This window comes from Apis laboriosa, unplaced genomic scaffold, assembly GCF_014066325.1.
Source record: "Apis laboriosa isolate Shangri-la unplaced genomic scaffold, ASM1406632v1 scaffold18_cov149, whole genome shotgun sequence".
Taxonomy (NCBI): Eukaryota; Metazoa; Arthropoda; class Insecta; order Hymenoptera; family Apidae; genus Apis; species Apis laboriosa.
The window spans coordinates 1,048,201-1,074,573 of NW_025222233.1; the positions used below are offsets into that span (position 1 = coordinate 1,048,201).

Genomic DNA, 26,373 nt, shown 5'->3' on the forward strand with positions numbered 1-26,373 from the left:
TTTATTTGATAATATATATAATTTTATTATTTATAAAAATATATGTATTAACTTTTTTGTATTGGAAGACAGTAAAACATTTTTATAATTGATAAAATTATTTATCAATTATTGTATATATTATTATATGTATATATTGTAATTTATAATAAACAAAATCAATTAATTAATTATTTCATATTTTTAACTAATGCATAGCATAATATAACATATTAATGTAACATATTACATACATGTTACATATTAATGTAACATTATTAAATTAAATATTATTGATTTTCAGCAATATGCACATATATTATTATTAATTTTTTTATAATATAAGTGGTTCAGCAAAAAAATTAATTTCTGGATTTTCAATGCAATTCTTGTTTTGTATTAAACGTAATTCAATTCTTCTTGCAGGCTCATATTCTTTATCTTGACATGCTAATAATAAAAATTTCAAAAATTATTATTAACTTCTATACATAAATATATATCTTTATCTATATATAGAGAGAGATAAGTAGTATGAATAAATACCTTGAGAATATTCATAAGTTTTGAGTAAGATGTTATATAAACTATTTACAGTTTTTTCAATAGCAATTTTCATATCATCTTGTAAATATGTATGAGCTAAAAATAGAGCAGCAAAAAGATCTCCAGAACCTGTGAATGTACTTGGTATTTTTGGAATATCAATTTTTATTAATTTATTATCTGAAATTAAAATGAATTTTATATATTTTCTAGGTCTTTATTTATTTTAAATATCAATTATTTCATTACCTTTGTTTGTGCTAATTATTGTTGTTAATTTATTATCAAGTTCTGTTGATGAAACTGCTACTGTTTGAGGACCCATTTTATGTACTTTTTTTATAGCATTTTCTAAATCAGACATTGTATTGATCTTTATATTACTTAATAATCTAAAATAATTAATATGATATTATAAATTTAATTTATATATATATATATTTATATATATATAATGTAAAATATATAAATATTGACATATAAATATTAAACTTACTCTAATTCAAATTGATTTGGTACTACAATATCTGCTAATGATATTATTTCTTTTCTATAAATTTCTTCCAATGTTTCAGGAACATATAATTTTCCATTATCACCCATAACAGGATCACACACTTGTATATAAATATAAAGATTAATATAAAATTATATTTTTAATGTAAATTTTAATTATATTCTCAATAAAATTATTTACCATATATAAGATTAGGATTTTTATGTTTTAACATACGAACAACTTCTGCTATTTTTCTTAAGAATGATGCAGAACCAACATATCCAGTAAGTAAATGTGTATAATTAATTAAATTATTTTTTGCTAATCCATCTATTAAATCTTCTAAAAATATAATTATCAATAATTTACATTGATTTTATTTATAGTGTTTAGAATACTTTCTTTATCTTACCTAAATCTTTATCATTCAATACTTGACCTCGAAAAATATTGTATCCAGTATGATTAGAAAGTTGAACAGAATTAATTGCATCTGCCTCAAAGCCCAACAACTAAAGAAAGAAATTATTATTTTAATATTGTTAATTATAGAAAAAATTATATTATAAATGACATGATAATGGAAGCTATTTTATTTTTCTAAAATAATCTAATCTATTCCTAAAATAATCTTTTAAAAAATTTCATTTTAAATTTTTGCATTGAAATCTTTTAAAAATGATAATCATATTTATTGTATTATTGTATTGTATTAACAAAGCAGCATAATTTAATTTATATTATATTACTTTTAATATGTAAAATTATTAAATAATAATATAACATAATTAAAACTATCTATCTAAACTAACCAAAATTATCTATCAATCAAAATTTGATAGAATTTATAACTAATAAGATGATAACAAATGATGAATTTTATAATGAACATATTGTTCACCTGCAAAGGAAATATTGCACTTTTATTACCAACGTAACCAGACACTACATGACTTTGTATCGAAAGAATCCGTGGTGTTTCTGACATATTGATCAGCTGATATTAAAAATATTTAATTCACAAAATAACGAAAATATTGTCGTATAAAATTTAACGACGGAATTTTTCTAGTACACACCTTATTATATAGATTGTTTCAAATGTGTATAATTTTCATTCATATCTTTTATGACGCAATTTCTTTAATGTTATTATTACATACTTTATTGTATAGATTGTTTCAAACACATGAAATACATTTTATTATCTTTTATTGTTTTATTATTACAAAATTTTTTTTCTTAAAAAATTTTTTTTCAATATTTGAAAATTTTAATATAAATCACTAATATAATATTCAATGTATTTATTTCTTTATAATACGACTTGAAAACTTTACAATTCTACAGATATTTTCAATTTCAATTTCAATATTATTAATTTATTGAAATAAGATTATTATTAATAATATTGGAATTGAAATTAAGTGAAAATTATTATATTATATATATTTAATTATAAAAAATAAAATATATAAAAAATAAAATCATTTCTTCAGAATAAATCGATAATAGGAAAAAATAAAAGAAAAAATAATTTATTATAATCATAGATGAGATACAGAATAGAAAATAATCAAATTAATTAGATATGGAAGCCTTCTTTTGTGTACATTAACTTTATAGAGCAAGTAGAAAAAAAATAGGAATTTGCCGAAACATGAGATGAAAAAGTTTTTGAAATTAACATCATATTTGGATATTTGAAGCTTATATATTATTAACATATATTATTAATATACCAGAATGTGCAAGGAAGTATTTAAAATTACATATAAGAAAAGCAACATTGTGCGAAAAAAATAGAGAGCATATCCTGCCAAGATGTCGTATAAAAAATTTATCAATTACTCGTTTTCTATTCAAAATTTCAGAATTTTTGAATAGCTTTTGAATTTATATTTTGAAGCTAAAACTTCAGGCAAGTTTTTTATAAAAATTTTATAATATAAAATTCTTTTCCATTAATTACTTATTAATGATTATTATGGTATATGTCGCAAAGTTCTATAATGCAAAAATATTTAATCAGTTTTTTTTTCATTTGAATCACAAAATTACAAAATAAAATTTATGCGTAAAAAAGATAAAGAAAGAATTAATATTTTAAATGCATATAATAAATTTTATTATATTTAGAAATAAATTCTATAATAATGAAAAATGAATAAAAAAATATATCATTGATGATGATTTAATCATTAATAAACAATTAATTAAAAAAAATCTTATATTAAAATTAATATGAGAAATTTACCTGAAGCTTTAGTTTGAAAATATAAGTTAAAAAAATTTAAATTTAAAAATGTAAAAATTTTGATTAGAAAACATAAATAATGTTTTTATTAATTAATTTTCCATGTGACATTTTTAAATTTTTTATCCTTTTCGCACAATATTGCTTTCCTTATCTGTAACTTCGAATATCTCCTTATATATTCTGCTATACTAATAACAAATCAACAAAAAAAACAAAAATGAATTTTAAAACATTTTATTCAAAATTAAGTTAATTATTCAAAATTAAATATCTATTTATCGAATTTATTTTTTTAATTTTTAAATCATCTTTAAAATATCCAATTAATGATCTATTTTTTATTTATAATATCGACATTTAGTTTTAGTTCCAACCATTATTAACGTTGTAATCTTCTTCTCAGCTGAATCGGTAATGTTGAAAATGATACTAAAATGATAAGAGTCCTGAGAGAGGCATGAAAACAAAAAAATATATTGAATGTTAGATCTATTCTATATCTTGTCTGTGATATACCGATTAAATAGCATCGAAAAATTAGTATAGCATTTCTAGTGACGCATCTATTTTAATCTTATTTCATGATTTGTTTGTACAGCTTAAAAAAGTATGGCGACGTGGAAAGGTGAAAAATTTCAAGAAATCGGGAATGCCGATGATATTGAAGAAAATTTTGATATCCTTGTGACGCATGATCTTCAAGATTGTTTAGATGATAGTTTAGACATAACCAATTTTGGAAAAGTGTATGAACAAAATACTGTATTTGATTATGAAAAATATTCTGATGACGATGCTCCTATCGACGAAAAACTATCTAATGATAATTCCACGGAGTAAGATCACATAAATTTTTTATTTTCTTTTATTAGACATGATATAAATTTCTTATGATTTAAATATATATGAAAAATGAGAAATCAATAAATAAAATATAAATTATTCATAACCTGTTTATTTGTAATAACAAAAAATTATGTGACATCCTTATAAGGATATAACATTTTGAAGTTAGACTTTTAATTTTCAATATTAAATTTTTCACATATATACGATTATCAAATGTTAATATCTTATTTATTATAATGATATCATTTTAATCAAATATATCATTTAATTTAAATTTAATTCTACATTTGATATATGTGATCTTTTTTTTTTAATTTTAATTCAGGATATTTTTTTATTATGTTTTTATATTTAATAATTATATTAATATAACATAATAAAACATTTCAATAATTTTGTTTATCTTAATGTTTTACAATAAATATAATAATATACATAATATATATTCATATATATATATTATTATTTATATGATATATATACATATATCATATATTATTATAGGTCAATACATCATTCAATTAGTCCTCATGAAATTTATATGCGAATTCATTCTGATCAAGATGATATTTCAAACAAATCTGCATATGCAAATAATATAATTGAAAGTACTGTTTTGGATATAAATCAAAAACATATTGGTCGATATATTTGTGAATATGAAGGTTGTAATAGAACTTATAGTACAGTTGGAAATCTACGTACTCACATGAAAACACATAAAGGTAAAAAAAGATTTTATATATATCTTAATTTAAAAAGAGCAAATATAAATTTTTCATAAATTCTATCTATCATAGAATGTTAATTTTATTAATTTTATATTAATAAAAAATATTGAATGCTTTTATGTTACTAATATGTAAAGTGCTTTTTATTTAATTATAATTAAAAATTAATAGCATACTAACAATTTTGTTCTTATAATTATTTATAATAATTTAAAAAATATTAATATTAATGTCTTATAAATTTTAAAAATTATTATATTTTATTTGTATGATGAAGTAAAGATATTATGTGCTTTGCATGTTACATTATAATGTATCATATTAATTTCTTTTTCTCTTTTTGTGCTTGCTAAGGAAAATAAGGTAAGCTTAAGAAAAATTATTAATTGGTGTTATATTTCTTGTTATTAATACATAAGAACATATAAAATCTGTTGATGCCTTATAAATTTTTTATGTACACTTTTATTTGTTATAAAATTATCAATGCTGGTATAAAGGGAACGCTTCGACCTGCATGGCTTTCAGATACTGCAAGCAATAGGTAGTCCAGCAAACTTTTTATGTGGAGGGAATTCTCAAAACTTTCAGGCGAGTATCGATTTAAATGTGCAGAACCAAGTTGTGGCAAGGCATTTCTTACATCGTACAGCCTTAAGATTCATATTAGAGTACATACAAAAGTGAAACCATTTGAATGCAATCACAAAGGCTGTGAAAAAGCATTCAATACTCTTTACAGACTGAGAGCTCACCAAAGACTACACAGTGGTAACACCTTTAATTGTGAAGAGACTGGATGTGTTAAATTTTTCACTACTTTAAGTGATCTCAAGAAACATATTCGTACTCATACTCAAGAAAGACCTTACAAGTATGTTTTTTTGATATTTTTTTAATTGATTTTTATTCACAGCTTTGTGCTTAATTATGCTTTGGTATTTTATTTTCCTTATTTTTAAAACATATGTAATAATAATATATGTATATTTTAAACAAATAGAAAATATACATAAGTATAAAGAATATATGTATATACATAAATTTAACAATAAAAAATAAATAACCACTATTGAATTCTTGATGTATAATATTAACATTGAAACTAATACTTTAAATATATTTTAAAATATACTATCCAATTTTTACATTTCTTTTTATGTTATCAAATCAAAATTATGCAATGACTTATGAATTATGTATAATACATATGTATAATACATATAATAGATATAAAAAAATATTGCTTTTTTAGATGTCGAGAAAAAGGATGTGGTAAAGCCTTTACAGCGTCGCATCATTTGAAAACACATAAGAGAACTCATACCGGAGAACGACCTTATGTATGTACTATTGGAAATTGCAAACGATCTTTTACTACACCTCATAGTTTAAAGAGTCATTTGAAAACTCATAAGAGAACAAGTAATAATGATGAAATGGTATATAAAAAATTTTGGATTTATTATATTTTTTAAATGTTTGTATTATTTTATATGTAATATATTTTACAGAAACATAAAGGCAACCAAGATGACTACAGAAACCAAAGAAATAGTGAGATATTGAAAACAGAAATCGACGTTGATAAAATAACGTCAAGAAATACAAATGTGCCATGTTATGCCATTATACCATTATCTTCTAGCAATACACAAACTAAGGAAAGTATTACTTATTTATCTATAGAAAATCCAAATGATGAATCAACTTCTACAAATGAAATAATGGATATTTTAAGTCAAAACAGAATAAATAAAGAACTTGATTACAACATTACTAATAAAAATACTGAAAATTTAAATAAACCTGCAGATGTCACTCTTCTTACATCAGAAAATATTATTTTAAATAATTTTACCAAACACACAATTGATAATTTTAATAATAATGAAAGTTATGATAAATTTAAAATATTTAATGAAGTAAATGATTCGAATTTACGAGATCAAAATCAACAATATATTTCTAATTCTTCGACAGAAGTTCAAGATAGCAAAAATAATAAAAATAAATCTAATTCAATAAATTTAGAACAAAAAATTATACAAAATGGTTTACAGAACACTATTGCTCATATTTCAGAAGAACCTGATTTCACAAATAATGTACAACAATATAACAACAATAATACTATTGTCAAGGAAGCTTACGATAATGGAGCAAATGTAAACACGATTGTTGAAAATAATAACGCCACTTTGTATGATACAAATTCTGTTACTAGTCATGTATCAAATATAGTTAGTTCCTCTAATGAGATTCAACTTTTTGATAGTGAGATAGAAAATTTACCATTTATTAATGACAGTTTACAAACTGGATCTCTTAATGAAGTTGAACATGTATTGAATTCTAACATTATTACAACTACGCAATCGGAAGCTATTGAATTAGCTATAGCATCTGAAGAAGAAATACCTTCTCCTTGGATAGATGTTATGGCAATGGCAACTCCATCTGCATTGAGAAGACAGTCTTGGTCAGAATTAAATGCATTTCCAACAGCTGTTCACTCGCTAGTTGATTTAGTTGAACCAGAACCATATCCATTACAGATTGAAAATCAATTGCAGCCATTACAACAAGTAGATAATATAAATTTAGTAGATGTAGAAAATATTAATACGTGTATCGAAATTAGACGTTATCAAGAAAGCAATAATGAAAAACAAAACGAAGATAGTATAAAAGTAAAAAAGAATAGAAACATTCTGCAAGAAATTACAGCTGAAGCAGATATATGCAAATGCATTGATTGTAAATGTGATCATCAGCAAAATTGTCAAAATTGCTCAAATAATACAATTCCTGAAAATAATAAAAAGCATGTGTCATCAAAAATAGTAGACGATTTCGTGTCTTGTTTACAAAAAGAATGTTCTTGTGACAATGAGCCCGGTGGTTGTGGGTCTTGTTGTGTTGTGATTTGTTTAAAAACATTACAACAATTGCAAAAAGTATTTAGTCGTAATTGTTGTAAAAGTACTAACAGTGTAACATGTTGTAGAGAAGAATTGTTACCTCCATTAATGAAGTGTCAATTAACAAAAAACCAATGAAACAAATACTTTATTGTGTAACTAGTCATGTTAAAAGAAACAAATTTTTATATAAATATTGAATAAGAATTTGTTATTTATCATAATGTATAAAATGGTTTGCTTAGCTTTAAAATGCACATTTTCTTATAAATGTCAATTTTTTAAAATTTTGTCTAGGACAATTGAGAGTATAGGACTGTACATACCTGTACTATATTTCAAGACTTTGTTATATAGATATGATTTTTAAATGTTATATATTTTCATGTGTGTGAATATTATATATTTGTAGATTTTTTACTTATAAAATTTTTAAATGTACATCACTGTTGAATTATTTATAGAAAAAAAAAAAAAAGGATTGTATTATTGTATCATATTAGCAAGATATCATTTTAAGATAACTAATGCCAAATTTGATATTCATATATTAAATATATGAGTATGACATTTTTAATGTACAAATACTATGTATATAATATTCTTATACATAATAATAGTTGTAAGATATTTGAATTTATATTACATTGTAATTCAACAATGTTTATGAATTTATATGAAAATTAGAAAAAATTTATTAATTATTTGTGATTGTGCACGTGTATGATGTACTAAAAATATTAATAGTTAAAAAAAATAAAATATTTATTGTTTAGTAATTGTTTTGAATTTTAAAAAGTGTGAAAAATATTTGTAAATATATTATAATATTTAAAACCAAAGTATATTATTTTATATTAGACAGATATGAATTTTGAATTATTTAAAAATTAAATTAACAGTTTTCAAATTTTTACTTTCAAAGTTGTTAAAGATATTTGTTAACATAAAAATATATCTAATTATATTTTATATAAAAAAATTGCTTTAATTGAAAAAATTTTGTTAATAATTAATAAATTATATTAAAAGTTATATATTGTTATTTTTTTTCATTACATATTATTTTGTGTGATGAGGTTAGTTACATATATACATACATGTATAATGTATGTAATAATTTAGTAATTGTTTTAATATTACTATATTTTTTACATATGACATGATATATATCCTAAAAAATTTAATAATTACATAAGAATAATATTTTAACACATACTTAATGTTTGATTAATGTTTATTGTACAGCTTGCACTAGAGCTTCTGAAACTTCAATTGCAATTGTTGCTGCAGCTTTATCTTGCTCAGTTGTTGCAGATGAAAGTTCTTGTTGAGCTTTACTAAGAAGTTCTCTAATTGCTGAACTATCAAGATTTTCTACAGGATGAGCTTCTTCTGCTAAAATCTATTGAATATTTTTTCTTACAATATTTTAATAAAAAATAAGAAACTATTTAATAATTTGTTTTAACAACAATAATTTACATTGTTATTGTTGTTATTGTTATACATTGTTATTGTTATAATAGAATTGTACTAAATATATACCTGTACACTATTGTTTTCATTTATAGTAACTGTACCCGAAGAAACAAAAATTTTTTTGACTGATCCATCTTCTTCATATACTGTGACTACACCAGGTTTTAATACAGCTAAAGTAGGAACATGTTTTGGTAAAATACCAAAAGATCCAGAAAATGATGGTACATCTACTTGTTTAATTACAGATTGATCATAAAACACCTATAATAATTAATTATGAATTTATAATATTCAATAATATGTATAAACAATATATTTATTACCTGATTAGCTCCAGCAAAAGTAAATTTCATTTCATCGCTAATAGGTTTATCAGCATAAGTTCTTCTTTGATTACGAATGTATTTTAAATAAGGGCGAAGATTACGTGCAATTGTAGCCATCTTAATATGCTGTAAAAAGTTATTTGTAAAATTATATACAAGTTTTGATTTTTTATATTACAATAAATGATTACTATAAGCTGGTTACATCATAATTCGATCTACATGTGTCGCCCATCTTTTAAATCTGAACGCGTTAAAGAGACAAGGTATATGAACAAATAGTTAAGCATATTTTAGTTTTATTATTAACTATACGTTCAATAAACTCACCGTCAGTATATTCACAATACTTTATGTTATAGCAATTATTACAGATATAAGTAGAAGTTGATCACTTATTGCAAGCAGCCAGACCAAATCAAATGTATAGTACAGTACAAACGACAAAGTTTACTATTATGCTCAAACGATGGCGTTACTATAGAAATATTTCAGTAATGCCCTCTTGTTTTAAATCGATTTTATTTAAATAAGATTTATTCGAATTCGAAATTTTTCAAAATTTAATCAAATTGATTTATATAAAAAAGTTTAAGAACTTCTATTTGTAATCTAAGGATGAAATTAAATTTAAAAAAAAAATAACAAAACTTACATATTTAAATAAAATTTATATAACTTATTTGTATATTACTTACATTTCTCGTTTCATAATTTTGTAATTTATGCATAAAAAATTATAATTTTTCATTATGTGATCAGATAAATATTTGAATATTTTTAAATATACATATATTGATCTATATTATATAATATATCAATTTGATTTATAAAATTTATTTATATATAAGTAATTATTTTAATTTAATTATTTAATTTATTAATTATTGAAATAAAATAAAACCAAATTAAAAATTTATTTTTGAATAAAATTATAATATTAGAAGATATATAATAGATATTCAATAAATATTATCAACAAATATAAAATAACAATTTTATTTTAATATTTTAATTACATATTAAATTAACAATAGTTTTAATATTAAAAATATGTTTAATGTTTAATAATGTTTTAATATTAAAAAATGTGCATTTTTACTAGAATTTTCATGTAATGTATAATAATTTTCATCCATTATAAAAAATGATTACAAAATTTATAACTAATAAAGCTAACTAATAATATGCAACATTTTCGTTCTTTCTTTTGTAATATATATATATATATATGTATATTTGTACATATATCATAAAGAATTTATATTTATAAATTCTCTAAAGAGTGAACGAAAATTTTTCTATTAAACAAAACATTTAACGATGTTTGTTCAAATATTTTTAAATATTAATATCTTTTCTCGCTAATTTTTCTTATTCTAATTAAATATTTACAATCATATTTCAAACATTTTATAAAAATAATTGACATTTTGATCACAAAAGCGCTTATTATATAAACATGTCCCAATGAAAATTTACAAGATTTACAAGATTCAACTTCACAGATGACTTTGTTTACTAATATGAACTAATTGTTTTTAATATCGAAGACAGTTTTGTTCACCGATGTAAACTAAGCGAAGTAATAGTTACTGTCTTACAATATAGTATTTGACGTGTCTGTTAAACGTCAACTCCATCGGACGAGGTATCCGAAGTCTGCTCCTGATTTTCTTGATGTCTCGATTTTAGATGTCTCTCAAGATCTCTTCGCCTAACTAAAACTTTTCCGCATAAGTCACATCTATAAGGTGTCTCACCGTCTGCATGCAATCGAACATGTTTATTCAAATTGCTAGGATCTCCAAAAGGTCGCAAACAATATTTGCACTTTAATGGTTTATAACCGGTATGAGTTCTGTAAACGAAAAAGATACAAAATTTATTATCATTTTTTTTTTTTTTGGTGAACTTTTTACAAATAAATTTTTCGAAAAATATTTACGAAAGAGAACGAAATTAAAATATTCGTTCGACAAAAAGAGCAGAGCATTTTGTTATTAATCAACGTATAATTTCAAATTGATTAAATAAATAAGATAAAAAGTTTAAAAACACTTACCTAATGTGGATTTTTAGGCCATATTTTCTCGAGTAAACTTTTCCACAATAAATACAAAGATGCCCTTGCTTTGATTTCCCAAGATTGCTAACTATCGTTTCCATTTGCGCTGCGTGAACATCAGCACTGATCGATGCGGAGCTCGTTTGAACATTGTACGACGTTAAAACATTATCGGCTCTCGTTAAGGGGCACACATTTGCGAACATGTTGTTTTGATTTGTGTATGGTTTGAACGCAGATTGACGATAGGGCAGTACATCTTTGCCTGTGGGAGAGACTCGAATCGACGAGTTCGGAGAAATTTGCATGGAACTTGGGGAAAACGGGTTCGAGGATGATGGAGAAGGTTGTTGTGATGATTCTGATGAATTGTTATTAGGAGGAATAACATTGCTATCCATAGTCTCTACTAAGATTGGCGATATTCTGGTGGACGAGGGTTCTGGCGATCTTGTTAGTTTGAATCTGAAAGTCGACTGAGGAAACAAGCTGAGAGCCAAGCTTGGTCTCGGCGATAAGGTATACTCTTTCGTCAGAACAGACCATAGATGATTAGTGTCCAGTCGATTGCACTTTAGGGCTAGATGAATTTTCAAAGGATTGGGATATTCGAACAGCTTGTTGCATATGTGACAGATGTAGCGATTTTGGCCTGAAATCACATACACAGTGTTTTATTTAATTAAAGCTTGTACGAGAATTGTGAATTTGATGAATTTTCCGAAGCAAGCAATTGTATTGTGTTTTTATTATTTAAATGTTTACCTTGGATGTTGGAGGGGGTTAAGAAAGGGATGTTGAGCATCGCTAAAATATTTTCTGTAAACCACATAAGCAAAGGTTCGCCAGGAGTTACATTTCTTATCGTTTTCAACACTACACCATTGTCACTCATCATTAGAAGAACATTGCAACTTTGACAATCGTTTGCGAATTTAACGATTTTTAACCAGCAAGAAGTGCTCACGAGACCATCTACGCAATACAAACGGCCCTCGGTATCGATAACTTCAACCTTCAACGATCAATGAAATTTTTTTTAATTTAATAACTTAGGTAGATAGATTAAAAATTATATATATTTTCTTTTTTTTTTTTTTTTATACTTACGTATTGAATTACAGATGTACTCTTCTGGGCTAATTTGTTTAAATCGACGATCTCCGTTGATGATTCCCTTTTAAGGAATCCAGCAGCTCTAACTATGGGTCTGTCCAAGCATGCTTGGGACAAGGATGTCTTCTCGAATGCCTCAATATTCATCATTAAAGCGTTTTCGCTGATAATAGGATACATAATAGCACTGGTCGATTCCATTTTTATTTTAATTTTTAAAGTTTAACTATTTCTTTTAAACGTAAAAAACGGCGTGCAAATTTATTCTGCACTTCTGTCTTTCCTTTTCTTTTTCAATACACCACCAATTTTTCAATTTTTTTTACAAATAACAATTTCTTTTTGTTATTTGTATTTATATTTATATCTTTGTTCGAAAAAATTTAAGAACGCCCAAGGAACTGTTTTACTTCACTTTCAGAAAATGAATCGATGTCGATATCGACAATATGCGATTTACTTGCGAGAGGAAGATTGCGAAAGATATATCGATAATGAAATAATTGGTACGTAAGGTAACTTTGGATGAGGAGAACGCGATGTCAAAGTGTCAACTAAATTGAATCTGTATTCCGCATGTGGCTTAAATATATTCGGGAGACTCGTGCCCCAAATTGACCAGGGGGTTAGTGGGATACTCCCCTCCACTGATACACTCCACTCTTTCTAGCCAGTGTATGCGTAATTGTATTCAAAGAGACAAGGGTAAATCGGCCCCCTTGCTCGCTGTTCGCGAATCATGATGCGTTACCAATCATTAGGGGTGTGGTTAAGGTTAACTATGATCAGTCAGAAGAATTTTTGGAAGGGACGACTTTTTCAAGGATTTTTGATTTTGCGAGGAAAAATCATTTACGCACAAAATTTGAAAAACCTAAAATTATGAAACTTAAAATTATTTGTTAATTTTTAACAATATTTATTTAATATTTGCTCGATAAGTTAAGTTGTCATACGTATTTTTAAATTTTTAATACAATATTGTTGATAGTAAAGGGAAAAGATGAGATAAATTGGAATAAAATTAATAGTAGAATGATTTTACAATGGAATATGTTTGTAACATATATTTTTATTTTTATATTTTTAATAGAAAAAAAAAAATAACATGAGTTTAACAGTTTGAAATTAAAAAGTTTTTTTTTTAATTCTTAGTGTATAATTTCCTTTATACATTTATAATATAGTATTCTATATGAGGATAATATAGAATTGGATAAATGTAATTCTTTTTTCATTTTTTTTTAGATATATATATATTTAAATATCTTTCAAAAAATATTATTTTATGCGTAAAATGATTATTTAAAATTTTTGCAATTAATTAATATAATAATATAATATAATATATTAATAATAATAAATATATTAATAAAAAATAAAAAATAATATTTAGTAAATTTTATAATCAATATATTCCTCTAAATACAAATTCTTTTTTCAAGAGAATAAGAATTCTATATTATCCGTATAAAAACTTTTAAATGAAAATATATATATATTTATATATATATTTTTTTAAATGGAGACAAGATTACTTAATTAAACATTTATTTTTTTTACTTGAAAAATGTTTCTTAGATATGAAAGAGATTGTAATAAAATACGAGAATTATATTAAACTGAAATTTAAAATATTTAATATATTAATTTTCGAAAAAACGACTGAAAATAAATAATAATTATTATTATAATTATGTTATAATTATTTATGTAAATTTTATAAAATTTGAATAAATTTTTTAACATTAAGAAAAAGAAATATATAAATAGAATACATAAATAATATATAATCTTAATAATTTTATATTATTAACATATTGTAGTCTTTTTTATTTATTTAAGTTATTTTTTTATAAAAAAAATAATTACTTATAATATATAAATAACGAACAATTATTATTTAATAATTATCATGATTAATATTTTAAAGTTTAAATTTATGATTGAAAATTTTACGTTAATTTTTATTAATATTAATATTAATTAAAAATTTAATTTTTAACAAATTTTTACTTGTATATTTCCTATTTGATAGTAATTATTATATATTTTTAAATTAATCAAAATCAATTAATTTTCTAATATTATTAATTATTATTAATGAATAATTATTTACATTAAATAAATTTAAACAAATTCAAAAGAGATTTAAATATAAAACAATAAAATATACAAGATTTTACTCAATCTATTTTTTAGATAGCTTAATTTTTATAATTTATATAGATCGAGTGATAATTTAATTTAATAATAATTATGATTGATATTTTAAATTTTGCGATTAAAATTTTTATGTTAATAATTTTTGTAATAATAATAAAAAACATTTAATTTTTTATAAATTTTAACTCCCATTTAGCAACAAAAATATGTTTGTATTTTATATTTTTATATCAAAATTAATTTTCTAAATAAAATTAATTTTTTAAATATTGTTAATAACTTTCGTTAAATAAATTTAAATAAATTTAAATAAATTCAAAAGAAACTCAAAGAAAACAATGAAAATGTAGAAAATTCCAATACGTTTTCAAAAATTAATACCTTCATTTTCATAATTTGTATAGATCGAGCGGTGATTTAGCTATGGCGGACAGTGCCTTTAGTTAAAAATCATCGTTCCGGAACGATGCACACGGTGAATTACTTTATTACCTTTGCCTATAATTTACCCATAGTCTCGATCTGGACTCGGTATAATGGATTGCCGAAGTGCCGAAGGTGCTACTAATTGAACTTGTTGCTGCAGGTACAAGGAAGAAGTCGGGGAAGCGTGACCGTGGCAAGTATCGTTTAAGGATTGAATCGTAAATGGTATTTGTCATTGTGATGGTATTAGCTGTCTTTTGGTTACAGAAAATAATTACTGGCGCCGGATTCTCTGACCCATTGAGATTTAGGTAATATTATATACATATACCCTTTACCCTTTATTAATGAACTCTGTTTATATCGCAATGCCACGTGAATATCTGCCAGAAGATACAGTTATTCCGCACTTGTATAGCAAGGATAATTTTTCTAGTTCCTAATATATCGCAATTCCACGTGAATATTTCTCAAAAGATACAGTTATCCCGCACTTGTATAGCAAGGATAATTTTTCTAAAAATTGTTTTTCAAGGATATTTCTTTCTATCTTATCTTATTTAATCTCTAAGACTATATTCCTTTCTTTTTTATATTCCGTCGGAATACAAATAATTCAAATTACATGGATTTTTCTTTTTCTTCTTCTTCTTCTTTTTCAACAATTACTTTCTTTCTTTCCAGCGTCTTTTGGCATCTTCGTTCGCGGCCGTGATTACCGGAGAACGACGAGCGACCACGAGTGATGCGTACAGGTCGCATAGCCGTCCACCAGGAGTCCGGCCGTGACTGGGTGTTTGATGGGGCTATAAAAGCCTCATGTGAAAGGACATTGTTTGGCTCAGCTGCAAACCAACGCAGTTCTCGATGATAGGGGGGGACATCCATGCTGACGAAAGGTGCATCTGAATCAACGGTTGATTAGGAAATTAAGTGGCTCATTCTTCTCGCACGCGTGCGTGGATCGCGATCGAACGATACCGCTTGGATTTGCTTAATCGTTCCTTCGATCTTCATTCTCCCCCCCACCATTCTGACCAATCCCGATTTCCATCTTATCCTAATGGATGATGATCGAGGATAACAGCATCGTCCAAGATAAATAAACGAAAGCGATCGTTTCTGGCGAATTTTTATTCTCATCTCGTTCCTTTTTGTTTCTCGTTTACGCAGGTACGGGAATACACGTGACACGATGCACGATGCACGCGGTTCTTCGAATTTTAACCTGGCACGTTAAAACCTGAAGATCTTGAGACCTTAACGAGCCGTTTAATCCCTGGTATTGCCTGTTGGCAAATTGCGTAGCTAGTACGTCTGCTACAGGTATGTCTAGTGCTAATTCCCAGTACCGATATCGGTTTTCCAATTGCGTTGCGCCGAGTTAATACACCAGATCCTTATCTAATTCTGTTTGAAGGACTTTCAGCATCGTTACGGCGATTTAATCTCAAGTAAAGTAACCGAACTTGATGACACTAGCGATGAACTTTCGAGATAGCGTTTAAGGTTTTCTCATTTCTCATCGATGGAGTTTAAGATTTTAAGCATTAAGATTTTTAGCATGCATTTTGAAAACAAACGTTGGGGGAGAAAGTTGGTCGAAAATTTCCCATTTTATTCTCATTATTTCCCATATTATACGGTTTTAACGAATATGATTTAAACGAATTTTTAAAAATTAAAAATAATAACGCACAGATAATTGTAGATAAGATTCGAAAAGAAGGAGCGACAAGAGGAGGAAGGGCATGCGACGTTTCTTCTTGGTGGATCTTCTCTGTGGGTGAAGTGATTCATCTAGGGTGAATGGTGCCGGACCAGGGAATGACACGAGTGTTCACAAGCTGCACCACCCCTTGTACCAAGCCCACTCCTGGTCCCTCGAAACTCGAGCACGAGTGTTCTATCATTTCTTTGCTATCTCTCCTTTATTATATCCTTTCTATACTATATCCTTATCTATAGCCAAATTGCAGCAAGTGTTTTTTCAAGTTTTATAATATATATATATTTCATTTATTTCTCTTAATTTATAAACTCTATATTATTCATTTTGTTAATCATCAAGCTTGCCATTTTTGAATATATTTCTTTTGAAAGAAGAAAAGGTATAAAAAAAAAAAAGAAAAAAAAAATAACGTGAAAAATAATCATAGAAAACAATCATCTCTTGCTTTATCTCTTGGATAAATTTCATAAGTTGCACCATCCTTTGAACCAAGCCCATTCCTGGTTCCTCGAAACTCAAGTATGAGTATTCTATCATTCTTTATTATATCTATACCAAAATTGCAGCAAGTGTTTTTTTAAGTTTTATATATAAATATAATATATTTTGTTTACCTCTCCAATTTATAAACTCTATATTATACATTTTATTAATCGCCAAGTTTGCCATTCTTACATATATTTCTTTTAAAAGAAGAAAAGATATAAAAAAAAAAAAAAAATAATGTGAAAAATAATCATAGAAAACAATCATCTCTTGCTTCATTTCTTGGATAAATTTCACAAGCTGCACCATCCTTTGAACCAAGCCCACTCCTGGTTCCTCGAAACTCGAGCATAAGTATTCTATTATTCTTTACTATCTTTCCTTTACTATATCTATACCAAAATTGCAGCAAGTGTTTTTTCGACTTTTATATATAAATATAATATATTTCGTTTACCTCTCCAATTTATAAACTCTATATTATTCATTTTGTTAATTACCATTCTTACGTAAATATATTTCTTTCGAAAGAAGGAAAGATATATAAAAAAAAAAAAAAAAAATAACGTGAAAAATAAATCGTAGAGAACAATTGTCTAGTCCTTGCTCGTCTCTTGCTTCATCTCTTGGATAAATTTTAGTTTTCCTTTACGCTCCGATTTGGGGGTGAGGTCCCACCCTCTCGTTGTCTCTTTCTAAAATCAGGGTGCATTGAAAGAACCGCGAGGCAGGCAGCTAGCAAGTGTTCCTCCGTGACCAATGGGCCCTTGCACGCATGTGCGCGCTTCCCAATGCGATATTAATATCGCGATTATCATCTACGTATTATCGCCCGCACCCCTCTCCGATGCTCAAAATAAGCCTGCAAGGAACACCCTGTTCGGCTTGTGCGCCCATACTGTTCCCTTTGCTTCGAATAACATCTTGTTCCGATATAAACCGATAATTCTTCGATAAATTCTTCGAACAGAAGAATAGAATTTTCTTTTTCTTCTTAGAAACGTTATCGATGATTCTTTTCCACGCGTTTTTCGTTCTTATAGAAAAAAAATAAACGCTTGTTTTGCCCAATTTTTAACTTGGAAAAACGCCTCTCTGTGTCATCTGATCGTTAAGTGTCGGCAAGTGTTTACGCATAAATTTCAATGGGGAGATTCATACGACAACCTCCCGTTCGTTTTTAGATCTAACTGGGAACACGGAACACCGTGCGCACCCCTTCCGGACACGTAGAGAGACACGTAACAAATCTTATTGTTCGCCGCCCTTTTACGAGATTCTATAACCTAACCACGTTCGATGGTTGCGGGGGGCGAAGGCTGAGTTATGGTTGGCTTTGCGGGGAGGTGATCGTAAAGGTGATTCGTCTCGGTTCTGCAAGTGTCGAAAGTACGAAAGTTCTAATAGTATCTTCCTCATTCGAGACACTGCTCGATCGTATTATCAATATTTCGAGGAGAAATCGAACGTACGATCAATTATTCAGTTGTTATAATGTGTATATAAATGTGTAGCAAGGTGTCGAAGGTATCCGCTTCGATATCTTAAAAGACTTCACGTGACTCGGTCACGTGTCACCGACATATTGCTCGTGTCTCTCTTTCTCACTCTCTCTCTCTCTTAATACCGAGTATTTCTGTAACGCGACACGTGCCGGTCAAATATCCCGTAACACAATTACACAGGATACTTCATACCCTCCTGTTTAACCATTATACGCCATTAGGTATTGTTTACTCGATTTTAAAAGTCAATTCGTCCAACGGACGATCGTAGTCAAATAAGATCGTAAAAATATCCGCAAGGATTGTTCAATTTATTAATACGTGTCAACTCTGCTCGAATTATATTTTTCGAAATGATTTTTTTATTTAAATGAAATAATATAATAACGAATTCATTAATCGAATAATTTTGAATGAGAGTAAACACGCGTGATTTATAAACGATTGTCATCGAACGAAGGATCGATACGCAAAGAATTAATTCGCAAATAACGTGTGGAAAAGCATACGTGTGTTCGAGGCGAACGAAGGTGTTCTTCGCTCGAGGAGGAAAATTGCATAAAAATGCAGGTGGCACGGGTCACATGGTGGAATAACGCAGAATCCCCTATGATCAGGACCCACCGCGGTACTCCCTTCTCGAATCTCCCTAAAAAACACGATTCACTTGGCACACAAGTTTTGTGCATATAATGCACAGCGATCTACACGATCCCCCCCCCCCCTACACTCCGCTTAATTTAATCCAATACAATATGGCCCCCTCCTCACCTTGTCGTTCATGGTTCGGAAAGGGGTGCGCGGTTTAAGAGGGTGGGTGGCTTTTTAAAACTGTGCCGATCCCAATTCACCGTGAAACCTCATCCTATTATTATCGATCTAATCCTGATTGAGCCCGACAGGTTTTTTTTTTACTCTCGCGGTGTACCGACCAATCTTATCTCCTCGTTTCGAGGAGAACATTTTGAACATTCGATCTTTTTTTTTTTTCTTTTAATTCCATCGATTCTCCTGTTTTTCTTTCTCTTTCTTTTTCGAAGAATCAAGAACGAAGATTGTTCGAACGAGAATTGTTCTTATAACGATGTATATGAGGTATTCTTGTGACAAATTTTCATCCCTTTTATTTTCCATCTTTTCACTCGAAAAGCAGGTAAGCAAGGATCCAATTGTAAATTTTGGAAATTGCAAGGAATTGTAGGGGTACAGGTGCTTAGTGGCGCCAGTCATCATTGTCAGACTTATCTTTGCTAGAAATATATTCATAATAACGGACACTTCATTCATTCTTTCAGAATTTCTCCTTTTATTTTTACTATTCCATTATTTATTGTTAAAAGAATTTTTGCATAATTACCTCTACAGTTATTGTAGACTTGATTTTATAATTTCTGTTTCCTTTTTACATTTGAATGAACGTTGTTAAATGTTTTTGCAAATGTTAAAGATTGTTCGTTACAATATATATATATATATATATATATGAAGAGAAAGCAAATTTATCGTTGCATTCGAATTCTTCCCGCATCCCTGTTTAGCTTTGTAATCCGGAATAACAGAGAGGAGGAGAAGTAAAATTACACCCGATCGTTTCAACGACTTTTGTATTTTCGACTTAACGTTTGTCTCTACAGCTGTGTAAAAGATAAAATATATATATATATACGAGCACTACAAATACTTTGTTCTCCCAAATTGTGCGAGAGAAGATAAAAGTTAAACTGTAAAAAAAAAGAGGAGGGAGATGTAAAAAGATATGCACATAGATATTAAACGTTTCGTTTATTTGCATCAATTTGATTTATTTTTTTCGTGAAATTATCAGTTATTAATTATTACAAATCTTTCATGTCTCTCTCTCTCTCTCGCTTAAATTTTTCTTAGCTGCTTGCTTAAATTTTCAATCGTATTTTTCGATCAATTTTCCTTCTTCTCCTTCTTCTTCTTCTTCTTCTTCTTCGCCTTCGATGAATCTGAGCAACGAGATATAAATAGAAACGAAGAGATTAAAACGAATTAACTTATTTTAAAACGAATCGTTAGAAAACGAATGATTAATTTTTAATGAATTTTTGTGTGGTGGTGGTGGTTGATGTTTGCTGTGGGGATCGAAAACGCGGCGGTGGTGACCTGTCACGGGGCGCAACCGGAGGAGATGGATTTGTTTCGCAGCTGTGTACACTGCTTAATGTAGAAGCCACTGGAATAGGGATTGGTTGGGTGCTGGTGAAGGTGTCCCTAAATCCGAAAGCTAACTATGATATGCTCGTTTCTCCTTTTCGAAGATCAACGAGCATCGAAAAGCTTCGGTAAACGAAGCGAAAAAAACGGAAAAAAAAAGAAAAAAATTCACGATGTTGTCGACGAGGCGACGATTTGCTCGTAATCTTGCCTAAGCTTTGATAAAAATCTCTCTTCTCCCTTTTTTTTTTCCCCTTTCAATTTTCAACGTACGAGATCGAATTATTTTGGATGGCGTTTAAACGTCCTGGCCGTCGATGATAAGCGGCTCGTAATTAATGAAATTTGGATCGATCCCTCCGTCTTCCAGAGTATCAATCATCGGTTTTTTCCTAGAGGCGTCGTATTCCTCGCCAAGCTTTTTGTACGTTTCCGCGCGATTCTCCAAAATTTCCCTGATGATCTCTGAAAATTAGGATAAATAATATAAAAAATAATCGTATTGGAAAAATTTCTGAAGGATATTATCGCGGTAACGGTTCGCGAAATTATTATTTATAATCCATATTTGTTCGTTCGCTCGGTTATTCGTTCGTGAATAATCCTTTCTTCTTCTATTCAATTCTCCAAGGATTAGGATTAGATATTTCATTGTTATGGATAACCAGTCTCGAAACATTACAAAGAAGAGTGAAGGAATCGTATCTTTCATCTTCTCGTTATATTGTCACTATCACGCGTCCACTTTTGTGATCAAGAATAATTTAGTAAAAGGATACTTACCCATAAGAACCTCTCTGCTCTCAACCATGTGCCCTATCTCTTTCTTAACCTCCCTCATCAACCAGGGCATGAAACCATCCTCGACATCTGAGAAAAAACGAATACATTACACAGTTTTTCTTGATTTGAATTTAATTCGATTAATTCACATTGAAAAACGAGACATATATGTACATATATATATATATATATAAAGGGAGACATATAACAGTTTTCTTTCGGATTATCGGTAAAAGGGCGTAAATAACGAAAAATTAATAAACCTTTCAGATTAACTAATTCACAAAAAGTAGCAGTGTTCTTGCGTGTTCACGAACCAGCCTTGATCTCGTCCAATAGGAAACCGGACAATTTCAATCCTTCTAGAACAGCTGGAAGAAGTTCGGCTATATATCCTGTTAACAGGGTAGCTGCTGCAATTCGTTCTTCCGTTTCCCTTTGAGCGATCATCGAGTCTTCGTATTGTTTCAATCGTTGATCCTGATATCGAGATATTTCTTTGAATATATTTGGAAAAAAAAAAAAAAAAGAAACTCCAAATTTTTATTCCACTTTTCCTAACCTTCTCTTCCCTCAGCCTTCTCTCCTGCTCCTCCAATCTTCGCGTCTCTGCCTTTTCCATGGCCCTCAATTCCAAGAACTTTCTCTGTTGCTCCTTCAAAGCGGCGATTTCTTCCTCCTCGAGAACCTCCATCAACGCCTGCTCTATCGTTTTACCAACCAGTACCTCCAGTATTGGTTGCACCTCGAAGTCGAAGTCGAATAGCTAGAAAGGAAAAAGAGGAAAAGAGGGAAAAAATATCGTACTCCAACTTCGAATTCTCGAAGAAATTTGCCAAAGAGAGCTTACGTCACCGGGCTCTATTTGGGTAGAGACATCTTCTCCAAGTTTTTCCGGGCAATATTTCGGCGTCAACGGTCTGTCCAAGAAATAATCGGTTTGCGTAGCAACTTCGACCTCGTCCGGTTTCTCGAACAGCTGTAACATGCTTATTATTGTTAATTGATACTATCGAGTTAAAACAAAAGAAAGGAGGGAAAATATTCGAGAAAGGGATGATATATATATATATATATATCCACCTCCTCGAGGTATATTTCCGTTTGCACGGGCTCGTGTTTTCGGCCAGGAACAGGGGGTGGCGAACCAGTCCTAGCCACCAAACTTTTCGTAGCCAGTGCCTGAGCCCGTTTCCTAGCCAAATTTCTCCTTCTGGCCTCCGCTTGCCTGGCAGCTATCGATCGTTCACCATCGATCTGAGACAAAACAAACGATTGTGTCTCCCTATGCGCGCGTATTCTAAACAACGATTTAATTTTGCAACAACTTACAAGAACGGGAGCGGCGGCGAAAGTACTTCCACGAACAACGCGACGATCGAACATAATATTCCCAAAAGGAATTCGTTGATCGCTGTAAAGAAAATATATCATCTTATATATATATATATATATATTTTTATCAAGTATATAAATTGAAAAAAATCTCGAACAAGCGTCGATTAATTATTTATGAGCGTATACATACATATACATATATATATATATAGTATGCACGCAATTGCAGTCGATAATCAATTGCAGTCATATCATTCTTCCGTGTATTTGACATCGAAAAATCGTTTTTTTAAAAAATCCTCCTCGTTCATTAATCGGATTTCCGAAAAAGCGTTGGCAAAACTTACGTCGCGTCGTTCCTCCTCGCGATCTTGGTTCGATCGTCCAAGGTCGTGGAGGCGGCCATGGTCGTGGCGTTCATCATTCCGAGGGTGAAGTCGACAGTGGCCTTGAGGGCAGTCGGGCACCTGGCTATGTGGCTGCTGTGACGAACTTCCGGTTTCCTCGCCAACGACGCGAGCGATTTGAATTTGGAGCGCAAGGGGCAATTGTCGGTTTCCTCGGTGTCGTTCCCGTTCGACGCGATGCCGAGAAGGGCAGCCACTTCCGGCGGCGGCATTAGAAACTCGCCTGTCTTCACGGTCGTGATGAACGGCTTTTTCCGAAGCCCCTGACCTTTTCTCGCCCCCTTGCGCTCCTCCTCTTTCTCCCTCTCCTGCTCCTGAAGCTTCCTCAATTTCGCGTTCAGGACCTCGTTGAAATCCTCCGTGGACAGCGTCATGCTCGGCTTGATGGCAGGTATCTTCTGGTCCACGGCCGATGATGATCGGCAACCGTCTTCGCTCCTGCTTCGCGACTCCCTTCTCAACGGATTCGCTTGATTCGACTGCAGCCTCGACTGGGCCAAATGATCGTTCGATCTGCTGATCCGCCTTCGATGCTCCAACGACGGATTGCTTTCCTCCAGACGATCGGCCGCCGATCTCCTCGTCGTCGTCTCGTCGTCCACGCGAAGAAGAGGCGGGCTCGTAGCCACCGGCTCCAACCCATCCTTTCGAAGAATCGCGAAAGAACTCTTTCCCTCGAGGGCGAACGGATCTCCGTTGGCGGTTGGCGCCAACGCTGAAATCCCAGCCGGCATGATCGCTCTTTTCTTTTTTTCTTCTTCTCAATATTTATCTCAGGCGCGCATTTTCAAACTTCGATGCTGATTTTTTCAATCTTTCGACTGATCTTCCCTCTTCGAAACAGGGGTTGGATCGAAAATGGTGGCAACGCCGAAGAAACTTCGCTTTGGACGACGGTCGCGGTATCACTAAGACGCTCGTGCGAGCGAGTTCACAGACTGGACAATGTCCTTAGAATCGACCGACATATGCCGCAGACGTGCTACACATATATTTTTACTCGGCGGCCACTCAATAACGCTGACCACCGTGAACTTTGCGCATGCCTAAGTCATGTTAAAGGGGCACGAAATCGGTGGTAACTATGACCACGTACGATGCTTATGTACGTCGGCGTGCTCTTTTGCAACAGAATTTGTCCTCAACCTCGCGACCCCTTCTCTGAACCTGTTCAAGGTGAACCGCTTTATCATCGCGTCCGGTTCGAAACCAAGCAAACGCTAAAGCTTTCCCGTTTTCGAGACGGATGCTCTGTTCACCAGTTCAGAATTTAAGCTTCCGCACTTTCCGCCAATGTTTCGCGGGATCGATTCGCGGCGTCGTCGTTCCATTGCAACTCTGTTTTACGACACTGCGAAAGTACTTGACTCTCCCTTGCCGAGAGAAATAGCAATGCTTTTTTTTTCTTTTTTTATTGAAGAAAAATCCTTGCCGCTCGGGGCAAAAAACGCGCGAAACGTCTCTGCGTTTTTTCCTGTCGTGATGAAAATTTAGCGTGCTGCAAAAATTCCATATGTCTTTGAGCGTAAAAGTTGGTTTACCGAGGTTGTTTCTCTTGCATTATGTATAAATCGTGTCGTTAAAAGTTTCTCGCTCGTTCGAAAGCGTGAGGCGATGTTTAAAATTGATTGACAAAACGTAACAGTCGGCTATAATAACGGTGAATATAGATAATCGTGTGGTACGAAGTTTGTAATGGCATAAAGATTTCATAAGTTGATACGCGAACGATGAAGATTGTAGGAGATTGAAAAAAATTTCCACGAGAAGGCAACGTGAAACGAAGTTGAAAAAAATCTATTTAATAAAATGATAGAAAAAGAATTTATTGATCTTGACGCTTGTCCATTGATTTTTCAATTTAATGATTTTCTAACTAATTCTTATGTATATTTTTTTTTGACAATGAAAACTTACGTGGGTGGATTCCTGTATTTCTTTTGAATATGCAAAATTGCTCTTGGACTCTTGACAAACGTATATGTCTCCTTTTTATCGCCATCCCCGACCGGTATTTTGTAGGATTGAACTCCACGATTACACATTCGGCACGTATCCGTTCTTACAGTCGACATCTTTTTCCGTAGTTTTGTTTCAGCAAGTTATTATTGCATTAAAATAGCTTTTTCTTTTTTTGCAAAAAATTCAAATGCCGAGATCTTTAATCTAGATTGATCACAAATTCAGAGTGAATTCAAAGGCAATTTACTTGTGTACAAGCGTTGTCAAGGAAACGTAAGGAGAAAGAGTTTTTCTTCTACACCTAGATATATCGATGTAACTTTTACAAGTACAATAATCGTTTTTTAATTGAGTAGGATAATAAAAGTAAAAGTTAGGATAATTTTTATTTATAAATATAATTTAAATAATAAATAATAAATATAATTTTTAATTTATAAATATTATATTTCTCTACTTGTTTTTTTTTCCTTAAAAAGATTAAAGTTTAAATTTATTTAGGAAAGAAATAAAGATTGTGAAAATATTGATTTATAATTAATTGTGATTCTACTATTCTGTTTACATTTAGTATTAATCATTTTTATATATATATATAATTATA

General features: G+C 29.6%; 5 protein-coding genes across 9 annotated transcripts; 1 reads left to right on the forward strand and 4 right to left on the reverse strand.

Moving 5' to 3' along the window:
• Positions 1-75: 75 nt before the first annotated feature.
• LOC122711828 (pyridoxal kinase) lies at positions 76-2,164 on the reverse strand. 2 transcript variants are annotated; one of them, XM_043930924.1, is made up of 7 exons: positions 1,926-2,164; positions 1,437-1,536; positions 1,223-1,363; positions 1,022-1,142; positions 775-917; positions 526-705; positions 76-429 (listed from the first exon to the last, which is right to left on the reverse strand). In XM_043930924.1, exons 1-7 carry the CDS (start codon positions 2,010-2,012, stop codon positions 314-316), a joined length of 888 nt encoding a protein of 295 aa, XP_043786859.1. In that variant the 5' UTR covers positions 2,013-2,164; the 3' UTR covers positions 76-313. The 2 variants fall into 2 exon arrangements, with proteins under 2 accessions (XP_043786859.1, XP_043786858.1); XM_043930923.1 differs by having other exon boundaries at positions 77-429; positions 1,223-1,366; positions 1,926-2,158.
• A 1,680-nt stretch (positions 2,165-3,844) lies between these two features.
• LOC122711827 (putative uncharacterized protein DDB_G0282499) lies at positions 3,845-8,389 on the forward strand. 4 transcript variants are annotated; one of them, XM_043930919.1, is made up of 5 exons: positions 3,845-4,120; positions 4,638-4,858; positions 5,456-5,738; positions 6,120-6,306; positions 6,379-8,388. In XM_043930919.1, the coding sequence occupies exons 1-5, from the start codon at positions 3,894-3,896 to the stop codon at positions 7,924-7,926; spliced, it is 2,466 nt and encodes an 821-aa protein (XP_043786854.1). In that variant the 5' UTR covers positions 3,845-3,893; the 3' UTR covers positions 7,927-8,388. The 4 variants fall into 4 exon arrangements, with proteins under 4 accessions (XP_043786854.1, XP_043786856.1, XP_043786855.1 ...); XM_043930922.1 differs by lacking the exon at positions 3,845-4,120 and adding an exon at positions 5,219-5,227 and having other exon boundaries at positions 4,816-4,858; positions 5,393-5,738; positions 6,379-8,389; XM_043930921.1 differs by lacking the exon at positions 3,845-4,120 and having other exon boundaries at positions 4,734-4,858; positions 5,393-5,738; positions 6,379-8,389.
• A 527-nt stretch (positions 8,390-8,916) lies between these two features.
• LOC122711918 (ATP synthase subunit delta, mitochondrial) lies at positions 8,917-10,051 on the reverse strand. Its single transcript, XM_043931102.1, has 4 exons — positions 9,930-10,051; positions 9,597-9,725; positions 9,337-9,534; positions 8,917-9,193 (listed from the first exon to the last, which is right to left on the reverse strand). The coding sequence occupies exons 2-4, from the start codon at positions 9,714-9,716 to the stop codon at positions 9,026-9,028; spliced, it is 486 nt and encodes a 161-aa protein (XP_043787037.1). The 5' UTR covers positions 9,717-9,725; positions 9,930-10,051; the 3' UTR covers positions 8,917-9,025.
• A 1,174-nt stretch (positions 10,052-11,225) lies between these two features.
• Positions 11,226-12,984, reverse strand: LOC122711951 (protein glass). Its single transcript, XM_043931162.1, has 4 exons — positions 12,778-12,984; positions 12,433-12,682; positions 11,665-12,319; positions 11,226-11,460 (listed from the first exon to the last, which is right to left on the reverse strand). Exons 1-4 carry the CDS (start codon positions 12,982-12,984, stop codon positions 11,226-11,228), a joined length of 1,347 nt encoding a protein of 448 aa, XP_043787097.1.
• Positions 12,985-21,561: 8,577 nt separating this feature from the next.
• LOC122711936 (radial spoke head protein 3 homolog) lies at positions 21,562-24,541 on the reverse strand. Its single transcript, XM_043931132.1, has 8 exons — positions 23,748-24,541; positions 23,395-23,476; positions 23,146-23,319; positions 22,913-23,041; positions 22,625-22,828; positions 22,380-22,542; positions 22,063-22,149; positions 21,562-21,744 (listed from the first exon to the last, which is right to left on the reverse strand). Exons 1-8 carry the CDS (start codon positions 24,539-24,541, stop codon positions 21,578-21,580), a joined length of 1,800 nt encoding a protein of 599 aa, XP_043787067.1. The 3' UTR covers positions 21,562-21,577.
• Between the last annotated feature and the right edge of the window lie 1,832 nt (positions 24,542-26,373).

Excerpts from the sequence above, each read along its gene's own strand:
- LOC122711828 (XM_043930923.1), bottom strand. The coding sequence starts at position 2,012 with ATGTCAGAAACACCACGGATTCTTTCGATACAAAGTCATGTAGTGTCT. Across the intron at positions 1,537-1,925 it reads GTGCAATATTTCCTTTGCAG|TTGTTGGGCTTTGAGGCAGA; the intron begins GTGAACAATATG and ends TTCTTTCTTTAG. Across the intron at positions 1,143-1,222 it reads AAATCCTAATCTTATATATG|TGTGTGATCCTGTTATGGGT; the intron begins GTAAATAATTTT and ends TTTATATACAAG.
- LOC122711827 (XM_043930919.1), top strand. The coding sequence starts at position 3,894 with ATGGCGACGTGGAAAGGTGAAAAATTTCAAGAAATCGGGAATGCCGAT. Across the intron at positions 4,859-5,455 it reads TCACATGAAAACACATAAAG|GCGAGTATCGATTTAAATGT; the intron begins GTAAAAAAAGAT and ends CAAAACTTTCAG. Across the intron at positions 5,739-6,119 it reads ACTCAAGAAAGACCTTACAA|ATGTCGAGAAAAAGGATGTG; the intron begins GTATGTTTTTTT and ends TTGCTTTTTTAG.
- LOC122711918 (XM_043931102.1), bottom strand. The coding sequence starts at position 9,716 with ATGGCTACAATTGCACGTAATCTTCGCCCTTATTTAAAATACATTCGT. Across the intron at positions 9,535-9,596 it reads CTTTTGCTGGAGCTAATCAG|GTGTTTTATGATCAATCTGT; the intron begins GTAATAAATATA and ends TAATTATTATAG. Across the intron at positions 9,194-9,336 it reads ATGAAAACAATAGTGTACAG|ATTTTAGCAGAAGAAGCTCA; the intron begins GTATATATTTAG and ends AATATTCAATAG.
- LOC122711951 (XM_043931162.1), bottom strand. The coding sequence starts at position 12,984 with ATGGAATCGACCAGTGCTATTATGTATCCTATTATCAGCGAAAACGCT. Across the intron at positions 12,683-12,777 it reads GTACATCTGTAATTCAATAC|GTTGAAGTTATCGATACCGA; the intron begins GTAAGTATAAAA and ends TGATCGTTGAAG. Across the intron at positions 11,461-11,664 it reads GGCCTAAAAATCCACATTAG|AACTCATACCGGTTATAAAC; the intron begins GTAAGTGTTTTT and ends TTTCGTTTACAG.
- LOC122711936 (XM_043931132.1), bottom strand. The coding sequence starts at position 24,541 with ATGCCGGCTGGGATTTCAGCGTTGGCGCCAACCGCCAACGGAGATCCG. Across the intron at positions 23,042-23,145 it reads CGGAAATATACCTCGAGGAG|CTGTTCGAGAAACCGGACGA; the intron begins GTGGATATATAT and ends AGCATGTTACAG. Across the intron at positions 21,745-22,062 it reads GAGCAGAGAGGTTCTTATGG|AGATCATCAGGGAAATTTTG; the intron begins GTAAGTATCCTT and ends CCTAATTTTCAG.